This window comes from Pseudophryne corroboree, chromosome 5 (assembly GCF_028390025.1).
Source record: "Pseudophryne corroboree isolate aPseCor3 chromosome 5, aPseCor3.hap2, whole genome shotgun sequence".
Lineage (NCBI taxonomy): Eukaryota > Metazoa > Chordata > Amphibia > Anura > Myobatrachidae > Pseudophryne > Pseudophryne corroboree.
In genome coordinates, this window is record NC_086448.1 from 128,051,642 (window position 1) to 128,072,019 (window position 20,378).

The 20,378-nt window shown below is 42.6% G+C and overlaps 1 protein-coding gene across 6 annotated transcripts in view; it reads left to right on the plus strand.

Moving 5' to 3' along the window:
* The window catches only part of PALS2 (protein associated with LIN7 2, MAGUK p55 family member), a 315,351-nt gene extending 306,118 nt beyond the window's left edge, over positions 1 to 9,233 (plus strand). For all 6 annotated transcript variants that reach the window (XM_063921695.1, XM_063921694.1, XM_063921698.1 and 3 more), the window contains one exon: positions 6,206 to 9,233. In XM_063921695.1, the coding sequence (XP_063777765.1) occupies positions 6,206 to 6,382 (177 nt within the window). In that variant the 3' untranslated portion in view covers positions 6,383 to 9,233. The remainder of the gene's footprint in view (positions 1 to 6,205) is intronic.
* Positions 9,234 to 20,378: the final 11,145 nt, after the last annotated feature.

The following is a 20,378-nucleotide window of genomic DNA, read 5'->3' on the forward strand; positions in this document are numbered from 1 at the left end:
TGAGTTGCTACAGAACGACTTATTTAAACTGGAATTGTGGGCATCTAAATGGAGCATGAGGTTTAATATAGAAAAATTTAAAGTCATGCACTTTGGGACTAAAAATAAACTTGCAACCTATAAATTAAATGGGGAAAATCTAGGAGAAACAGTAGTCGAAAAAGATTTGTAGGTGCTCATTGATAAGACTTAGTAGCAGTGTCAAAGTGCAGCAAATAAGGTGTTAGGATGCATAAAAAGGGGTATTGAGACGAGATGACAGCGTAATCCTGCCACTGTATAAATCATTGGTATGGCCGCACCTGGAATATTGGGCCTAATTCATACCTGATCGTAGCAGCAACTTTGTTAGCAGATGGGTAAAACCATGTGCACTGCAGGGGGGGGCAGGTATAATGTGCAGAGAGAGTTAGATTTGGGTGTGTTATTTTGATTCTGTGCAGGGTAAATACTGGCTGCGTTATTTTTACACTGTAATTTAGATTTCAGTTTGAACACACCACACCCAAATCTAACTCTCTCTGCACATGTTACATCTGCTCCCCCTGCAGTGCACATGGTTTTGCCCACCTGCTAACAAATTTGCTACTACGATCAGGTCTGAATTAGGTCCCTTGTGTACAGTTCTGGGCACCACACTATTAAAAAAAGATATCTTGGAACTTGAAAGAGCGCAAAGGCGAGCTACAAAATTGGTTAAGGGGTTAGAGGAACTGGAATATGAGGAAAGGCTTACTATATAAAATATGTTTACACTTGAAAAGAGGCGCCTAAGAGGGGACATTATTCATATTTTCAAATATATAAAGGGATCTCGATGGGCGATTTTGTATTTTTTCAACCTCATCAACTATGTATTTAATGGAGTTACTGTATATTTCCAGTTTTATTGTATGTTCTTTGTGAGGCATAGATTTTTGTTCCTTATGGAGCTAATTGCCATTTATTATGTTATATAGAAAGGAAAAAGCGTAAGGTAATCCTAAAAGTGGGGCTCTCCTATTTTAGGGATTATGTGCATCAACTCTGTATTTTATGTCCCATTGAGTAAATATTAGATACTCAAGGCACTTAGTGCTGTTCACTATAACATATTGTGTGGTTTGAGGTTCTGTACATAATAACGCAGATAATGTGCATCAACTCTCTGTATTTTATGTCCCATTGAGTAAATGTATATACTGTATTATGTCTAAGGATACAAAAATGATACATGAAGCACAATGACACCTCATTCTTATAGCGGGACAGTCACTTGCATTTTCTCTTAGGTCCTTGTGGATACTAGGGTCATGTTGCCCATGTAGTAAAGATTCTAAGCATAATCTTGAGTAGAAAGAGAAGAAAATAGGTATTTTCTCCTAGTCCGTAGTGGATACTGGGGTCTTGTACTTTAGTACCATGGGGTATAGATCGGGTCCACTGGAGCCTGGCACTTTGAAACCTTTAGTGTGTGTATGTGTGTGCTGGCTCCTCACCTCCTACCAGACTCGGTTTAGAAAAATGTGCCCAAGGAGCCGGGTGCATTTCTCTGGAGCTCCAGAGAGTTTCCTTTATTTTTATTTTAGTTTATTATTTTCAGGTAGCTCTGGTTGGCAACCAGGCTACCTGCTTCGTGGGACTTAGCGGGGGGACCGAACCAACCTCTTGACGGTTAATGGTTCGTAATCCCAGCTGACAGAACACTGAGCTCCTGATCACACATCGTTAGTATGTGTGCCCACGCCAGAAGCTAGCCGCCACCCTCTAACAGATGCCGAAGTTCCAAGTGGCGGTGAGTGTTACAGCGGGGTCCCGGTTAGCTGGTCCCCGGTGCAGTTTTGGCGGCAAGTCACGCGGCGGTCACGGGCCCAGAGCTCTGGTGCCCGCCACGGACAAACTGGCTCAGGGCTCCGGGGCCCGCCGCGGACAAACTGGCTCAGGGCAGTTGCCTCGCAGTGCTCACTTTCTCAAAGCTTTGTGTGTACTGTAAAATACATATGCTTCTGCTTTTTTATAACGTGGTCAGTATAAACTATGGTAGGGACTGAGTGCCATTACAAGGGGCGGGGCTTCCCGGAGCGGTACCAGCAGTGGGAAGGTGCCATTTCCTGCTGCTGCGGATCTTCAAGGCTGCATGCACGCTGCTCCTACAGGACCCACGCTGTTACAGACTGTAAATCTGGTACCAGCGGGTCATAGAGAGGGGGGGGGCATGCCAGCGGCAGCGCCGCTGCACTACTATCAGGTCATACACATACTTCAACACATTGTGCTACTGTGTTCTGTGTGTTGGTGTCCGCTCCTCAGTGTCACTCCAGGGGCTCTCTAGGGTCTGTGTGGAGGTGTTGGTCAGTGGGCTGCGCTGTATTACAGTTGTGTAAGATGTCTGTTGATATGGTTCTGTGTGCTGCTTGTAACTCTACCCTGTCTTCAGCGGGGTCACGGATATGTGAACAGTGTTCCTTATCTCCACAGGGACCCAGTTCACAGGCACCTGACTGGCTAGATAGATTTAAAAGCCTGATTCAGAATGTACATTCAGAATTAGGTGCAGCTAAAAAGAAAAAGAGACAGGTGTTAAAACACTATTGATTGTGTGGCTAAAGCAGCAGATATGAAGAAGGCTTCTCAGCCCCATCTAGTGGTTACACATAAACGCTCACTGCCACAGGTGCTCCAGTCTCATTCTGATTAGCCTGATGTGGATGATGATGATATGGATGAGGACAGCTCTCTGTCCCCTGGGGTGGAGGCTCTTATTTTTGCTGTAAGAGAGGTCCTTCACATAGCGGATCAGGAGACAGAACCGGATGAGGCGTTGTACTTTAATGGTAGACCAAAGACATCAGCAACTTTTCCTGTGTCTAAGGAATTAAACTCCCTGGCTAGGGAGGCTTGGTTAAACTCTGATAAAAAAAAAAAATTCAAATTCCTCAGTGGTTTTTAACTACTTTTCCCCTCCCAGCTGAGGACAGGAAGGTATGGCAAAAAAAAAACCGTCAGTCGATACGTCTGTGTCCAGGCTGTCTAAGAAATTAGTACTGCCGGTGTCAGGGGCTAAAGCCCTAAATTAGCCTGCTGACCATAAAATTGAGACCACGCTCAAGGCAATTTATACAGCAGCAGGCGCAGCACAACGCCCCACAATAGTTTGCGGGTGGATTTCCATGGCGGTAGTCAAGTGGTCTGATAATGTTATTGTCTGTATTAAGGAGTTGTGTACAATAAATGGCTGCACTCTTGCTATGGCTGTTTTGGCGCGCAGAGTTCTGTGGTTACGTCAGTGGTCGGCAGACGCTGATTCCAAAAAGGGTGTGGAAAATCTTCCCTTTACAGATGATGCCTTGTTTGGAGACAAATTAAATAAATGGATCTCCCAAGCAACGGTGGGTAAGTACCTATCTGCTGTCTGCTGCGCCACCTGCTAGACGTTCTTACACCGGACCCTCCTTGCAGTCCTTTCGTGTGGCAAGGTTCAGAGGCAGGGGCCGAAGGGTCTCCACCACTCCCAGAGGATCTCGTGGTAAGTACCGTAAACCTGCAACTGCTCACTACCTGGACCAGACCACCGGATCCCCTGCCGCTAAGCCTTCCGCATGACTGTTGGCCCCAGCAACAAGACAACCTTCAGGTAGGTGGGCAGAGTCCTGCCGGTATCCTTTGGTGAGGGACCTCATTTCCCAAGGATACCGGCTGGAATTTCAAGCACTCCCTCCTCACAGATTTTTCAGGTCGGGCTTACCAGCTTTACCCGCAGCAAAAGTTACCTTGCAGAGACTATTCAAAAGCTTTTGCAGACTGCGGTGGTGGTTCTGGTACCTCCTCCATTACGCATCAGGGGTTTTTACTGCAGTCTTTTTGTCTTTCCATAACTAGACCCATCTTGAACCTGAAGTCTTTAAACCCGTATTTGCAGGTGTTCAAATTCAAGATGGGATCCCTGCAGGCGGTGGTGTCCGCTCTGGAGGAGGGGGAGTTCCTGGTGTCTCTGGACGTCAAGGATGCTTACCTACACATTCCCTCAGGTTCGCCATATTGAACGACCATTTCCAGTTTCAGGCCTTACCCTTTTGACTATCCATGGCTCTGGAGGATCCCTGGCGTCTACCGCTCCAAGAAGATCATCTTCAACAAGGTCCGTTTGTCTATCCAGACTTACAGCGGCTACGTTTGACGGCTTGGAAGTGGAGAGGGAAATTCTGGCTAGGAAAAGTCTTCCCTCCCGGGTCATTTCCACCATGGTCCAGACCAGGAAGGTGGTTACGTCTAAACATTATCATCATATCTGGAAAAAGTATGTTTCTTGGTGTGAGGGCAGAAAGGTTTCTCCCGTGGAATTTAGAATTGGACGTTTTCTACTTTTCCCGCAAGCAGGAGTGGATATGGGCCTAGGTTAGGCTCCATCAAATTTCAGATTTCTGCGCTCTCTATTTTCTTCCAGAAGCAACTTGCCGTGTTGCCTGAAGTACAAACTTTCCTGAAGGGAGTTCTTCATGTGCAACCGCCCTTTGTACCTCCCACGGATCCGTGGGACCTCCAATGTGGTTCTGTCCTTTCTCCAATCGGACTGGTTTGAACCCTTACATAGGGTGGAGTTAAAATTTCTCACCTGTAAGATGGTGATGATGATAGCATTGCGTCTGCCAGACGTGTCTCTGAATTGGGGGCCTTGCCCAGTAAGAGCCCTTATTTGATATTTCATGAGGACAGGGTGGAACTTAGGACCTGTCCTCAGTTTTTGGCTAAAGTGGTGTCAGCCTTTCATGTGAATCAACCTATTGTGGTTCCGGTATTGTCTGATGCTTCTATTGGTCCTGAGTCTTTGGATGTGGTCAGGGTCTTACAGATTTATGTCAAAAGGACGGCCCGTCATCGGAAGTCTGACTCGCTGTTTGTCCTTTATGATGCCTCTAAGATTGGTAGGCCGGCCGGCTTCTAAGCAATCTATTGCTCGCTGGCTCAGGTTGACCATTCAACAGGCATATACCTCGGCGGCTCTGCCCTTGCCGACGTCTATTCAGGCCCACTCGACGAGGTCAGTGGGGTCATCCTGGGTGGCTGCCCGGGGAGTATCGGCCCTACAGTTGTGCCGAGCTGCTACTTGGTCTGGTTCGAACACGTTTGTTAAATTCTAACGGTTTGATACCTTGGCCAAGGATTACCTTCAGTTTGGTCAGGTGGTTTTACAGGGGTCTCGGCACTCTCCCACCCGTTTCGGAGCTTTGGGACTTCCCCATGGTACTGAAGTACAAGACCCCAGTATCCACTAGGATGTAAGAGAAAATAGGAATTTAATACCTACCGGTAATTCCTTTTCTCCTAGTCCATGGTGGATACTGGGCGCACGCCTCAGTGCTTCGTTCCTACTCACCTGTGTAAGTATTTGGTTGGACCGGCGTTGCGGTCCCGTTATGTTGTTGGGATAGCTGTGCTATCCTGGTTAGGTTGGTGTTGCTATCCTCTGTTCTGGTTAACGCCCTCCTTTCATTTCTGGTTGTGTGTTGGCTTGTTGCCTCACCGCTGTTGTATTGTTTCTTCTCTTATATCATGTCCGTCTCCTCGGGCACAGTTATCCTAGACTGAGTCTGGTAGGAGTGGCATAGAGGGGAGGAGCCAGCACACACACACACACTAAAGGTTTTAAAGTGCCAGGCTCCAGTGGACCCGATCTATACCCCATGGTACTAAAGTACAAGACCCCAGTATCCACTACGCACTAGGAGAAAATAGCTATTTTCTTTTCTTTCTACTCAAGATTATGCTTAGACTCTTTACTACAGGCATGTCCAAACTGCGGCCCTCCAGCTGTTGAGAAACTACACATCCCAGCATGCACTGACACAGCTTTAGCATGCTCTGACAGCAAAACTGTGTCAGGGCATGCTGGGATATGTAGTTTCACAACAGCTGGAGGGCCGCAGTTTGGACATGCCTGCTTTACTACATGGGCAACATGATTCCTGCTGTGGAGCAGCTAATGTAGACATTGGGCAGGGTGATTTATTATTAATGTAACTAGAACAGTACAATTTGGAATGCTTGAACGCATTTGGCCTTACGGAAATATTGGAGATTTACTGAATTATATGATTATCTGTGCAGATATAATAATCTTGGGAATTAGGGAGAGAGATTATAGGAGAACATTGTACCCAGTAGTGCAGCAGGTCTATCCATATCTAGGACATTTTCTGATTCTATAATATGTTTTTCTTCACTTTAGGACACAGATCTGAAGAAAACCGTTGATGAAAGCGCTCGGGTTGGGAGAGCTTACAACCATTACTTCGACTTAACTATTGTCAATGACAACTTGGACAAAGCCTTTGAGAAGCTACAGACCGCTGTTGAGAAGCTAAGAGTGGAGCAGCAGTGGGTTCCAATTAGCTGGGTCTATTGACTTCTTCCTTGAGCTAAAATTTTATTTATCATTAATAAAGACACTAAGCAGCTCAAAAGCAGGGAACAGACCTCCGGCACCCGTGTTGTTTGTTCCCTTGTAGGGATTTTAAAGGATCGTACACTGTTCAGAATTTTTATATAAGGTTTCGAAGGGAAAGTGTACTTAAATATGTAATTTATTCTAATTTTTATAACTTTTGAAATATAATCTTTCTATTCATACATAATACATGAAGGAAATGCGTTGAAGCATTTTTGTGATTTTTAATTTGGTACATACAGTATGCCTTTTTCATCCAAGATAGTCTGTCATTAACATTTGGTCTTACATATTCACTGTGACAAAAGGATACTTGAAATAATTTTGTTAAAAGTCTGTTTGATACATAAATGGATTAAAATGCGTTTGTATGTGTAGGGAGGGAACATACTTTTCTGGGAAGAAATGCAACAAAATGAACCCTTGGTGGCAATAACGTGGCACGTCCATTGGGCAGATCCTCACTGCACCATACCCATAGTTGTAAAAAGAATATCTTTATACTCCTAAAGCTGGAAGTTACAAGTCTAGTAAAATCTATTTCAGAGGAAACGTTGGTTTGGACATGTGTTCTCAGTGCACATATATGTTTTCCTTATAACACTTACAATGTAGCTCTCGCCTGCATACAGTGTAGCCAGTTTGTGGGAGGCACCAGTCACCAAGAAAAGACCATGTTGCGTCACTGTTTCCTCATGAATGAATTTGCATGCTTATGCATGTAGTGTCAGCACACTTAATGCTTGTGTCCACTGTGTGTTCTTGAGTATGCCCACTATTTATCCAGTTACAGCCTGAAGAGAAGGTATTACCTATTTCTGAATAGGTTTAGTTTGGACCTATTCTAGAATTATTGGCAGCTGCCATTAATGGCTACAATGTCCACGTTCCTATGTGATGATAAATCCCAAAAAGGTGGGTGCACGTAAACGGAGATTACAGGGTGAGGGTCCTCGAGCAGCCGGTGTATGGGGGGTCACCAAGTTCCCCAGTAAACAGAATTATACAAAAATACACTGCGCTCACCAATGTGTGATTGATAATGTCTGGGTGTACGGAGGATTGTATCGGGACACAAAGTAAAAAATTCCATGTGGAACCTTTTACTTCATATCCCAATACAATCCTGCATACACCAAGGTATTATCAAGCAATTATATAATGCCACTAAATAACCTCAATACTGAATACATTGTAGCATAACATCCCTTAGAAAAGTTGCATGTTGTTCTAACGTCGACATGTAAACCGGTGCCTCCACTACCACTGTGGTAACTGCACCAGAAGGAATATACTGGGTTTTGGCATAGGTTTCCAGTTAGGAGATTTCTGAATACCAGTAGACTAGAGTACCTAGGCCCTCAGCATTTTTGCTTTGTTCATTGCTGCTAAAGTATACTGTACAATGTCAACCTGGAAATGTTTTATTTTCAGCAATCAAGGCAGGAATACTAATACTGTGGCTTCACTAAGGAAGAAAATGCCACTAAAGTTCTATTAATGTGGACTGAAAGCCTGATGTACTGACTGGTGACTAAAGTGGTCTGGCAGACCCCAGGCACCTAATAGATACATTGTCAAACATTGTTATGCTCACGTGTCATTATTTGTTAAACAGTATTTACACTATACGTAACGGAACGCTGCAGATACACATGTACTACCGTCTCTAGAAGGCTGGTGATTTTCCTCAGCGATTTCAATAGCTAAGAATGTGAAATTCCACATCAGAATATTTTTGGCCCTCCTTTATTAAGTTGTTGAGCAATAATTGCACTGTTGTCTGAGGTACATTACATAAAGTTTGATGACAACACTTTGACAGTGTTACCCTTCAGTTGTTAATGGGGCAGCTTTGGTGTGGCTGGGACCAAGGTTTCATTGTTAGTCTTATTCCAGTGTTCTAGAAAAAAAAGCATTACTCTTGGATTTAGACCAAATTCAAATGTATTGTGTGGTTTTGCGAATACATATTTATATAAAACCAGAAATCTATATATATGTATGTATGTATGTATATATATATATATATATATATATATATGTATTATTACAAGTTCTCATAGTTCAATATTTATACATCAACCTGTACATGAAATCAGATTGGTTAATCTGTGATAGTTTATTATATTTTATTTTTCTGTTCCATCATCAATCTGCCATGGTATTTTTAAAATGTGGTTTAGCGATGTTTGTGCTATATGATGTGCCGGTTTCTTTTTCCTGAAGAGTAATTCTTTGTATAATGCTTTAACTTGATGTCTGCGTTAGTGAACGATACCCGTCTCCATTAACCTGGTGTTAACTGTGCATCTTCATAAAGGGGCAGCTACATAAAATAGTACATCATGTGCTTATGGGATTTTACCATTGGGGGCAATCAATCTACCACTCACCCATTACTACAGTTCTATATAAGGTTTACAACTGACTATTACTGAGAGATTTGCTGCTGTATCCTTTACTTGATTCATTATTTAGTATTTACAGTCCTGCAAGTGTTTAACATCAATTCCTAGTAGCGGTAAAGTCTTTTAATCCTTTACTGAAAAAAAAATCCTAAACTACTTAATCTCTTGACTCCCGACACCAAAGCATACAGCCGGATGGTAATGAAGGGAGCGTTCTATGAATATTCTCTCCAAAGGACAAATCAACCAGTTAAATGAGCGCAGAATGCGTTAGTTCATTTTAAGTGTGCATTTAAAGTATGGTTTCAGATACAGTATTTAACATTTGTGATTTTATATTGAATAAATGAAGGTCACAAAGATAATACATTATATGAAAATAAAATTCTAATTCAGTATTTGAAGTGTTGAGTTTTTCCTTTACTATATGTATATTGGTGTGATAGAACACAACGTTCAAATGGTAGCAATATTGTAAAGGATTCCCAATGTAACGCTTCTGACTGATCACGTGTTCATCTGTACTGAGTGCCACAAACATTGTCTCTGCACTGTAGGGAAGCTGTAAGCCAACTTCAAATCACTTGTGATACTAAATGTTCATGAAAATAGATTAAAACACTCCAAAATTTCCAAATGTTACAGACTATATTCTCAGAAGTAGAGTACTGTACATAGAGTAAACACACCCCACTTTTGAGATTACGGTAGAGATGTAGCTAGATGTTTGTTGCTTTTTTATTTTCATTTTTACTCCCAAGCAAATGGCTGTCTATTTCGGTAGTTTTGTCACAAAGCGGCGCTGAAGAGTTTTATATGCTGCTGGAAAGTTCTTATAAACTCAGATACTGTATTCACATGGGGGTATATTCAATTGAAGTCGAAAGCTCCTGTCTGTCGAAAAGACGGCAATTTTCTACTTTATTAGGTCGGGAGGGGTTCCGACTTATTCAATCTAACCCCAAATTATTCGACAATTTGAGGAATTCGACTTGTCAAAAAGCACGTGGATCGGCGGAATAGCTACCGATCCGCGTGCTTGTGTCGAAAACGGTTTTGGCCCCCTTTTCGACCATCTCAATTCGACTTTACAAAACATTGAAGTGAGATGCGGGAGCAGAGACGGGGAGAGGAGTGCTGGAGGATGTATCACAGCCACCGCTCACAGCAGCGTCCAACCAGCTCCAGCAAGCGAAACCTCCCTTGCTGGAGCCGGGTGGACGCGGCTGTGATGCGGGGATGGGGGGGAGATGGGGGAGAGCAGCGATACAACAGCGGCTATATAGCCGCTGCTGTAGCGCTGCTCTCCCCCGTCTGCCTGCGGCTCTCCCCTGTCTCAGCTCCCGCATCTCAATTCGACTTTTTTAAAAGTCGAATTGAGATGACATTGAATAGCCCAGGTCGGATCCATTCAGATAAATGAATGTCGGAATGGATCCGACTTCAATTGAATATACCCCATGGTCTGCTAGTGACATGGACAGGGAAGCCTCCTCTCAACAGGTTTGCGGTAAGTGGATTCTCTTGTATGTGCTTGGCTCCGCAAGCATTTCTTTAGTCCTAAAACAGTTTGCTAGCGCAAATGCATTACATACTTAATCAGTATATGACTTGTTGCAGTTGTATAACTGTAATAAGAGGGAATTCGTTAGAAAGTCATAATGGTTTATAACATTAGGTTAGTATTCAACTACGTCCACTGCACATTGTTCACCCCGATTTATTCATGTAACTACAGCGTTACTTACACTGCATGGTGACCCCATTAACTGACCTGTCAGAACTTGTTGCCAAAGCTGATGCACTCAATCTCTGTATGTTTCAGTCTTTATGCTGGTTGAACCAATTCCCACACCAGCTCGATGTGGAGGCCATTCATAAATGACACCAGGGGGTAAATGTAACCGGGTGCGAGAAGTCAGAGGTGCGGTAGTTTGTGCGAGAATTTCCATATTTTTAAAGCGGCAATAATTTACAAAGCAAAACCATGTTGGTTTTGCCTTGTAAATGATTGTCGCTTTAAAATACAGGCACTCTCGCACAAACTCCTGCACTTCCGGCGTCTCGCACCCTGTTACATTTACCCCTGGACTTTTATAAGCCTATACTTTGACTTCTACACATATAAATTGATGTCTGTCTTCACCTTCCACACGGGGCACAGGAACGGTTTATCAGAGCTGAAATACTAATTCTTCTATAGACTACAACTTTGCTCTCCAAATGCCATGTTGTTCAGCTTTAAAAGCAATGCCCAGTAAGAGAATACACAAATTTACATTGCAAGTAATACAATTATTGAAATTGATATTATACGTTTCTTATTTGTATTTTTTTCTAATATTTTTATAATGTACAGCTAAGAGTTTAATACCATGCACATTTGTGGTTCATACCACACACAACATACAGTGTATGGACATGTGTTTTGCGTAGTCTTACACTATTGGATGTGTTGCAGCTAATACACTGCAATAATCCTTTAGCAAAGTCATCTGCAAAAGCCTTTTGTTGAATGAATCTGAAATTGGGTTGAGATTTTTGTTTTATCTTTTGTCTCAGCATGGGAATTTCAAATTAAAAGCAGCAAACTCTTCTCTCCCTGCCCTGTGCCAAATTTAGATGTTTCACACCATGACCATCACAACAGAAAATCAGCAGTAGCTCTAGCAAATCTGTGCAGGAAACGTCCATGCAATGTTTTTTATTGGTTAAGAATACAACCCAGCAATTTCATGATTGCGTTGGTCTACTTGAATCCAATTATCAATTCAATGTGGTTCATTGGCTGAATGAGTAACTAAGAGGGCAATTTACTATTTCGCACAGGGCCAGTTGGTGTTGCATAACTAACTTTTTCCTTCAATAAATTATTTAAAACTGTATTTTGTATTTACACAGGTTATCTTTGCCTTTATATGTAGTTTTGTTTGAAGATCTGAAATAAGTGTGACAAGCAAGTAAGGAAACATTCCTTACTAAATGAGAAACCACTGATTAAGTCACAGCTTTATATATATAGATATATATGATATAGATATATATATATATATATATATATAACAACAAAAGGCAGCGGCACTCCGTTGTAGAATGAAAAAAATGCTGTGTATTGAATCAAAACATAACAAACGATGGTCACGTTTGTTATGTTTTGATTCAATACACAGCATTTTTTCATTCTACAATGGAGTGCCGCTGCCTTTTTTTGTTGTCAATTTGAAGTATCTTTTGCTGCGGAGGGCACCCGTACTTATAAAGTTTATCAGAGTGCCGGGCAATTTCACATATTATATATATATATATATATATATATATATATATATATAGTTGCAAGAAAAAGTATGTGAACCCCTTGGAATTTCCTGGATTTGTGCATAAATTGGTCATAAAATGTGTTCTGATCTTCATCTACGGTAAGTCACAACAATAGACAAACAGTCTGCTGAAACTAATACCACACAATTATATGTTCTCATGTTTTTATTGAACACACCATGTAAACATTCACAGTGCAGGGTGGACAAAGTATGTGAACCTCTAGGCTAATAACTTATCCAAGAGCTAATTTGAATCAAGAGTCAGCCAACCTGGAGTCCAATCAATGAGACGAGTTTGGAGGTGTTGGTTAAGCTGCCCTGCCCTATAAAAAACACCAGTTTTGAGTTTGCAATTCTCAAGAAGCATTGCCTGTTGTGAACCATGCCTCACAGGAAAGAGCTCTCAGAAAACCTACGATTAAGAATTGTTGACTTGCATAAAGCTGGAAAGGGTTACAAAAGTATCTCTAAAAGCTTTGATGTTCATCAGTAAGACAAATGGTCTATAAATCGAGAAAGTTCAGCACTGTTGCTACTCTCCCCAAGAGTGGGCGTCCTGTAAAGATAACTGCAAGAGCACAGCGCAGAATGCTCAATGTGGTGAAGAAGAATCCTAGAGTGTCCGCTAAAGACTTACAGAAATCTCTGGAACATCTCTGTTGACGAATCTACCACTGCTGTCCAAAAAAAACATTGCTGCACGTTTGAAATTTGCAAAAGAGAACCTGAATGTTCCACAGCACTACTGGCAAAATATTCTGTGGACAGATGAAACCAAAGTTGAGTTGTTTGGAAGGAATACACAACACTATGTGTGGAGAAAAAAAAGGCACAGCACACCAACATCAAAACCTCATCCCAACTGTGAAGTATGGTGGAGGGGGCATCATGGTTTGTGGCTACTTTGCTGCCTCAGGGTCTGGACAGATTGCTATCATCGACGGAAAAATGAATTCCCAAGTTTATCAAGACATTTTGCTGAAGAACTTAAGGCCATCTGTCCACCAATTGAAGCTCAACAGAAGATGGGTAATGCAACAGGACAACAACCCAAAGCACAGAAGTAGATCAACAACAGAATGGATTCAACACAAAAAAAATACGCCTTCTGGCCCAGTCCTGACCTCAACCCGATTGAGATGCTGTGGCATGACCTCAAAAGAGTGATTCACACCAGACAACCCAAGAATATTGCTGAACTGAAACAGTTTTGTAAAGAGGAATGGTCCAAAATTCCCCCTGACCGTTGTGCAGGTCTTATATGCAACTATAGGAAACGTTTGGTTGAGGTAATTGCTGCCAAAGGAGGGTCAACCATTTATAAAATCCAAGGGTTCACATACTTTGTCCACCCTGCACTGTGAATGTTTACATGGTGTGTACAATAAATACATGAGAACATATAATTGTGTGGTATTAGTTTCAGCAGACTCTGTCTATTGTTGTGACTTAGATGAAGATCAGAACACATTTTATGACCAATTTATGCACAAATCCAGGAAATTGCAAAGGGTTCACATACTTTTTCTTGCAACTGTATATATATAGTAAAGAAGTATTTATTTTGCAACAATGGGGCTTGGGAGGCACTGAGTGTGTTTTCTTATGTTTCATATCTTTTCTAGATCTCTATTGATGTTGTAATACTTAACATCTGTGAATTTTCTGAACCCTCACCGAATCTGCCTATCTTGAAAAAGACCCAGATATAGGGTCAAAACGTCGATCAAGGGCAAGTTGGTGCAACAGATGATCCAACAATTAAACTATGGAACTATTTTATGAGGTATGACTTTATGTATGTCTTTTATTTTTGTGAGTGCCCCTTCCACTTTGGTGGAATTCCAGTATTATATTTGTGGCTGACTTTGTCAGTATCACTGGGTGCACCCAAATATGTGTCTGTGTTTTGATGTGAGTGCGGATTTCCAATGATATATTGGGTATAGGTGTTCTTAGTATGCCTCTGCCTTATCTGACACCAATCCATATTTGAGTATTTGGTAAAGAGTGAAACTTAGGACATACTTTAGCAGTGTGTGCATCTACGTCTTATATTGCTATCTAGCATCTAATAGGTGATTATAGCTATGGCACAGGGAGGGATATACCTGCTGGACGATGGTCTCTTATCCCAAGCAGAACAGGGGACTGTATCATACACTGACGATGAAGTGGACAAATTGTTGTTTGATAAATTGGACTTTGATTCCTTGCCAGCCGAGACAGCGGCTGATGACTTCTATAAATTACTTAAACTTCGTCAACGTGAAGTAGAGTTACAACTTCACGGTCAATTCCTTTCGGAATATCACAGGCGCAAACAGATCCCACGGGGATTTCGTTTGAACAACATACCTACCCTCGGTAGAAACAACCCGGTGTTCTGTAGTAAATGGTGTGGCATTCTTAACAAATGTTCCTTTGACCTTATTGCACTTGTCATCGAGGAGGTCGGGAGTGATCTCAAAAAGGTGAAAATTGATATTGAAACAGCAAATGCCACCACCCTACCTTTGTTACGTGACGACAAGTCCAGTAATTGGATTGACAGACTACAGACACAGATGGATACATTTCGTAATGAGTTGATTTCATTCAAGAGGAAAAAGTTAAATGCAGTGACATTAGACTGTCAGAACCATACGGTTTACCGTTGGTTGCTCGGGAACTCAGGACAGGAGGGGCAAGATAGATACTATCGGCCCCAGTTCAGACGCCGCTATACACCGGTTACCCATAACCCTGGATCATCTTATTCAACCTCTGACACAGATACAGGGGAAATGCAGCAGAAGGGTACACATTTTTTAGACGCAGGCAACCCTATGTCCGCAGCACTGATAGAAGACCCAAGAGTCACCGGCCGCATACGAGGCGGGGTGGCCACCCGAAGAAGGGGACGAAGGCGACGACGGTAGATTCCGTGTTTAATCTGTCGGATTACCCATTAGGTGACTCTGAAATAGCACTCTTGTCGAAAGGTTTCACATTTGTTCCAACTACCAAGCATAGTAAATTCCAAAACACTGTTGAACTATATAGATTTAGTCGTAACCTTACGTTAAAGGAATTTTTTTGTGACAGCCCAGTGGACACCCGGGTATCGGTGTTTAAGCCTAAATCACAGTTTGACCCAATGTCTTCGAACGCCAGTATTAAAACGTTCACACGTATTGTCCAGAAGGACATCAATGATTGTCAGGTTCCAAAAATGTATGATAATCTGTCTCCTGATGAGCGAGATGCTTTGAATAGATTACGAGATAATCCCAATATAGTTATCCGCCCAGCGGATAAGGGGGGAGCGGTGGTGGTCCAGAATTGGACCGATTACGATAGTGAAATTCTGTCACAATTATCTGATTCCAGTACCTACCTGAAGTTAGACTATAACCCGGTAATAGGGATCAAATCCAAGGTTAATGATTCGTTAAAACGAGGACTAGAGAGTGGATGGTTGGACCCAGAGCTAAATGCTTATCTCACGGTTGATCATCCAAAATGCCCCATTATTTATACCCTCCCCAAGGTGCACAAAACCTATTATAGCGGCAGAGGGGTCAGTGCTTCAACCGTTAGCTATTTACATCGATAGCATACTCCAACCAATAGTACTAGAAAGCAAAAGTCATATTCGGGACTCTAATGACTTTCTTGAACTTATTCGAGCTTTCAATCTGTTAGATGAAACACTGGTATTGGCCACAATGGATGTGTGCTCCCTATACACAATTATTCCGCACGATCAAGGTCTGGAGGCGGTGAGCATTGCCCTACAAAAGTCTGTTAATCTTAAACAGCCTATTGAGTATGTCTTAGAGTTGGTCGGGCTCGTTTTGAGTCTGAACCACTTTGCATATAAGGATTCATTCTTTATGCAGAAGTCAGGGACGGCCATGGGCTCAAACCTGGCCCCATCATACGCCAATTTATATATGACACAATATGAAGAAACATATATTTATCCGAAATATGGTAAATATATACGCTTGTATAAACGATTCATTGATGATGTGTTTATATTGTGGGCTGGCTCTGAACAAATGTTTGTCAAGATGGTGGAGGATTTAAACCAGTTGGCGAATCCCGTTAGATTTACATACACTGTCTCGACTGATGAGATCTGTTTCTTGGATATTAAGTTAGCAGTCCGAGAGGGGAGATTGGTAACCACACTCTTTCGGAAGGCCACTGATAGAAATACTACATTGTTGGCCAGTAGTCACCACCCCCCATCGTTGAAAGATAACCTGCCAGTATCTCAGTTCCTCAGGGTTATACGCATCAATTCTGAGACAGGGGCAATGGAGGCACAGCTCGCGGAGATGACTGCTAGATTCATTGAGCGTGGTTATAAGCGTAGGGTCCTTAAGGGATGCCTAAGACGGGCCTCGTTGATATTTAAAGGTGAGGTTAGGACTAAACGAGCCAATACCAACAGAATGATATTTCCTACAACGTATAATGGTATGTCTGGCTGTGTTCAGAGATCCATTAATAAGCATTGGCCAATTGTGGCCTCTGACACGACATTGCCTTTTACTAACATGCCTAGACCATTGATGGCGTTTGGTAGGGGACCGAATTTGAAACAACTCCTGATGCGCCCTACTGTGTTTCCTGGTGACACTTAGGATAAGACCCTCATTATGAAAAAGAAACCTGGATGTTTTTCCTGTGGGGGATGTGTGACCTGCAGGTCCATGGTGGTGGGTCCTAATGTGATGCATACATAAACTGGGAAGAAAATACAGATTACATACCATCTACATTGTCGCCTAGATCACGTTATTTATATACTAATCTGTCCTTGTGGTTTATATTATGTGGGGCTCACCACCAGAGCCTTTAGAGATCGAATGGCCAACCACCGCACCTCTATACGTGCAGCTTTTGAAACTGGGTCCTCTGATAAACCGGTGGCCCGGCACTTCCTTGAGAATAGACATCAGGTCTCAACTTTGAGGTGCAAATTGATAGACTGGGTCCCTCCTAAACAGGGTGGGGGAGACAGGGTGCTCACGCTTAAGCAGCGCGAGAGTTATTGGATCTATACCCTGGATACTGTTGCCCCCAAGGGTATGAATGAATATAACCCATTGAATTACTTTATCAAACGGTAAATATATTTGGGGCTACATCTTGCGTGTATATCACCTCTCTAGTCATACCTAGAAGTTATGTTTTGGCAACCCAATGGGGGTTCCTACTACACTTATGTTGATGTGGTTATTTTCATGTATTTATATTGGTTGAAGGTGTCCTTATGATTAGGGGATCTTCAATCAAATGTTATGATCCTCCCTGAAGACGTTTGTCTATCAGGAAGGATTTTTGTGGTCCTGCCACTGGTCTTATCTTCAGGAATATTTCATATGTTACCTAAGTGATCTAAAATCTGCATGTGGATATGTTTTATCACTTATGTCTAAATTTGTACTTCCATTTTTACATTGTTTAATATTATATTGAATATATGATCTTTGTGTCACACCTCACAGAGAAATATGTATGGATTGAAATATATTTAAGATTTGGGGATGTTTTGTCTATTCATGGGGTTAATGTTCTGACAGCTTGTTTTTCATATATATGTGGGGGTGGAAATTTCTCTTTACTGTTAGACATTGTCTTTAAGTGATGTATGGTTATCTGACTATATGCATGAATTGTTCCATGTATAATTTGGGATACTGTATTGATGACTTTGTATCTAATAACAATTTGAAATGTTAACTCTTTGAAGTATGAGACACAGTGGGCAGGATTGACGTAGGGTGTTTTCCACGCTGAGTCCTCAGGTCCTATTGTTGCATAATGTTTGAACACTTAATATGAGTTTTTTTCTACAATTTCTTTGTATAATAATTTTTTACTTTTAATAAATATTCATTATTATCGAGAGCTACTGGAGCGCACACCTGTTAAGCCCAGTGGGTATTTTGTCAGTGAGCCTTGCAGTACTACGGACTTTGTTTGTCAAAGTTCCGTTTTGGTTGTAGTGGGTGTGGTCCCGTTAAATGTAGTGAATTGGGACATTGAGTATTCCACTAGTGTGTGCTGATGCGGCTCACCTGTATGTGGTGGAACGCATGACACGCTTCCGGTCTGTGGAACGCATGACGCGCCCCGGACCGAGTCAGCGGAGGCACTTCCGGTCCGTGGAACGCAAAGTGCGTCCCGGACCGTGGCGTTTGGTGACTGAGCCTGATATGCTGGAAAGCTGCAGGCTTGAATGATCAGTGACATGGTTTGGAGGTAGGGGAGGTGTGTGTTATGCAAATTGATTGGTATGCACAGTGAACAGGAAGTGATGTTGTTTCCACTTCCGGGTGCCCGGGGTTATAACCCCTGGTGCTGAGACAGTGTTTGTGGAGCCATGTGCATTGTGTCAGCATGATATCGGCCATGTGAGTATTTGCACTTCTGTGTTTATCACTATTGTTTAAAGGTTACACTCCAGGTTGTTGACAGGAAATATGTATTGTTTTACACCCTAGTGATCTGTCTGAATTATTGGAAACAATTAAATAGAATGCTTGGATACAGATGTATACTGGAACGATCACCTGGACATAATGAGTAGTCAGAGGTTGTGATATCTGTGTACTGCTCTATTGCATATTTGTATAGTCCATGGCTTTGCTCCCCTTTTGTTTATAGGGAGAGCCGATCATATTAAGAAGTAACAAGTTGATAACTGTGGAGGAACGGCTACCAGAGTATGTGATTACTTGTGCATTATTTTTTTGTTAGTTGAACCTAGCGCTGTTTCTTTCTCTGGCTGGGTCCACAGGATTATCCACAGGATAACATTGGGATATTGTCGAGCGACAGCGAAAATGGCACCAACACGGTCACGAGCTTTCTGGCCTCCCAGGATGCATTGGGGCCTCCACTATATAGTCCCGCCCACTGACTCAGTCAGATCAGTTTTTTGCTTGGTGCGGCAGGAAGCCGCATGGTCACAGGGCTGCTGTGAAAGCAGCCTCAAGTTTTCATTACTTTATTTTTATAGACTTACTGTTTTGGTTTGAGCGACTTCTCTTAACAGCGTCTTAAACGTGTATTAGAGTCGCTCCAACAACTCCCCACCGGGTCGCAACAACGCTTACCTTCGCGGTACAGTGCTGTCTCGACGGGCGTCTGTGTCGGATGTTCTAGCAGGTCCAGCAGACGTTACCAGGCTGTGGCCGGAGCATGGGGAGACAGTGAGTATATGGACTTCCTCTTACTAGAGGGGTCAGGACACAGCTACGCTGATTTGGTGGAGACTACAAACAGCGTGTTGATGCGCCGAACATCTCGAGTGTGACAGCGCTATGCTCCGGGGATCATAGGCGCCAGGACGAGGTGAGGCCGCGATCCTGGGAGTTTAAGTCAACAGGGGGTTTCAGACGCTCTCCTGGCCGTCCCTCCTCCGAGTTCATGGCCAGTTCCCGCGGGTCTCTCGTTTCATGAACTGAATGACCTCACTTCCGGCTCAGACGCTACCACGAGGGTACTCGGTCTCAGCTTAGACGCTGCGGTTGTGTACACTGGATATAAACCCGCCCAGACCGAGTCGCAGGCCTTTAGTGTCTGCATGCACGTGGAGTCGCTCAGCGTCCGTGTCCGTTGGTGAGCGTTTGTGTCCGTTATCAGTTACCAAGAGCGGCAGTGTACACCAGTAGCGTCTGAATCCACTCAGCGTCTTTCGAGCGTCTTTGCTTGGATATGGAAGTGTGGTGAGTCTCCCTGTATCCCGCTCCCTGGAGGCAGGGTATACAGTACTAAAAAATCCTTCTACTTCTTAGTGTGCACTGTTAATTTTTAGTACCTATTGCATATGAGACCTGTATATTACTGTGTTTTCTGCATGTTATGTTGAAAAAGAACCAGTTAAACAGAAGTACAATTTTCCTACTTATGTATAAGTTATTATGGAGGTTGTATTCTCATATGACAATGTCTAATGCTTTAACATGTGACTGACTGCTAGTATGTGTGCTGACTTTTCTGTGTAATGTCAGTCCTGTTCTGACCCTCAAATCAGGTGCACTGTGGTCAGATTGATTTCACCTCTATATACTGATTATAGGGTGTGGTTCAGTCACAAAATTGTGTAGTCAATATCAGAAAAAATGTCTGTGAGCGGCAAAAGTGATGAGGAGAATTTGTCAAGCACTCCTACAGCCCTAACATGCTTATCTTGTAAGTCAGGGGTAATTGATATGATTC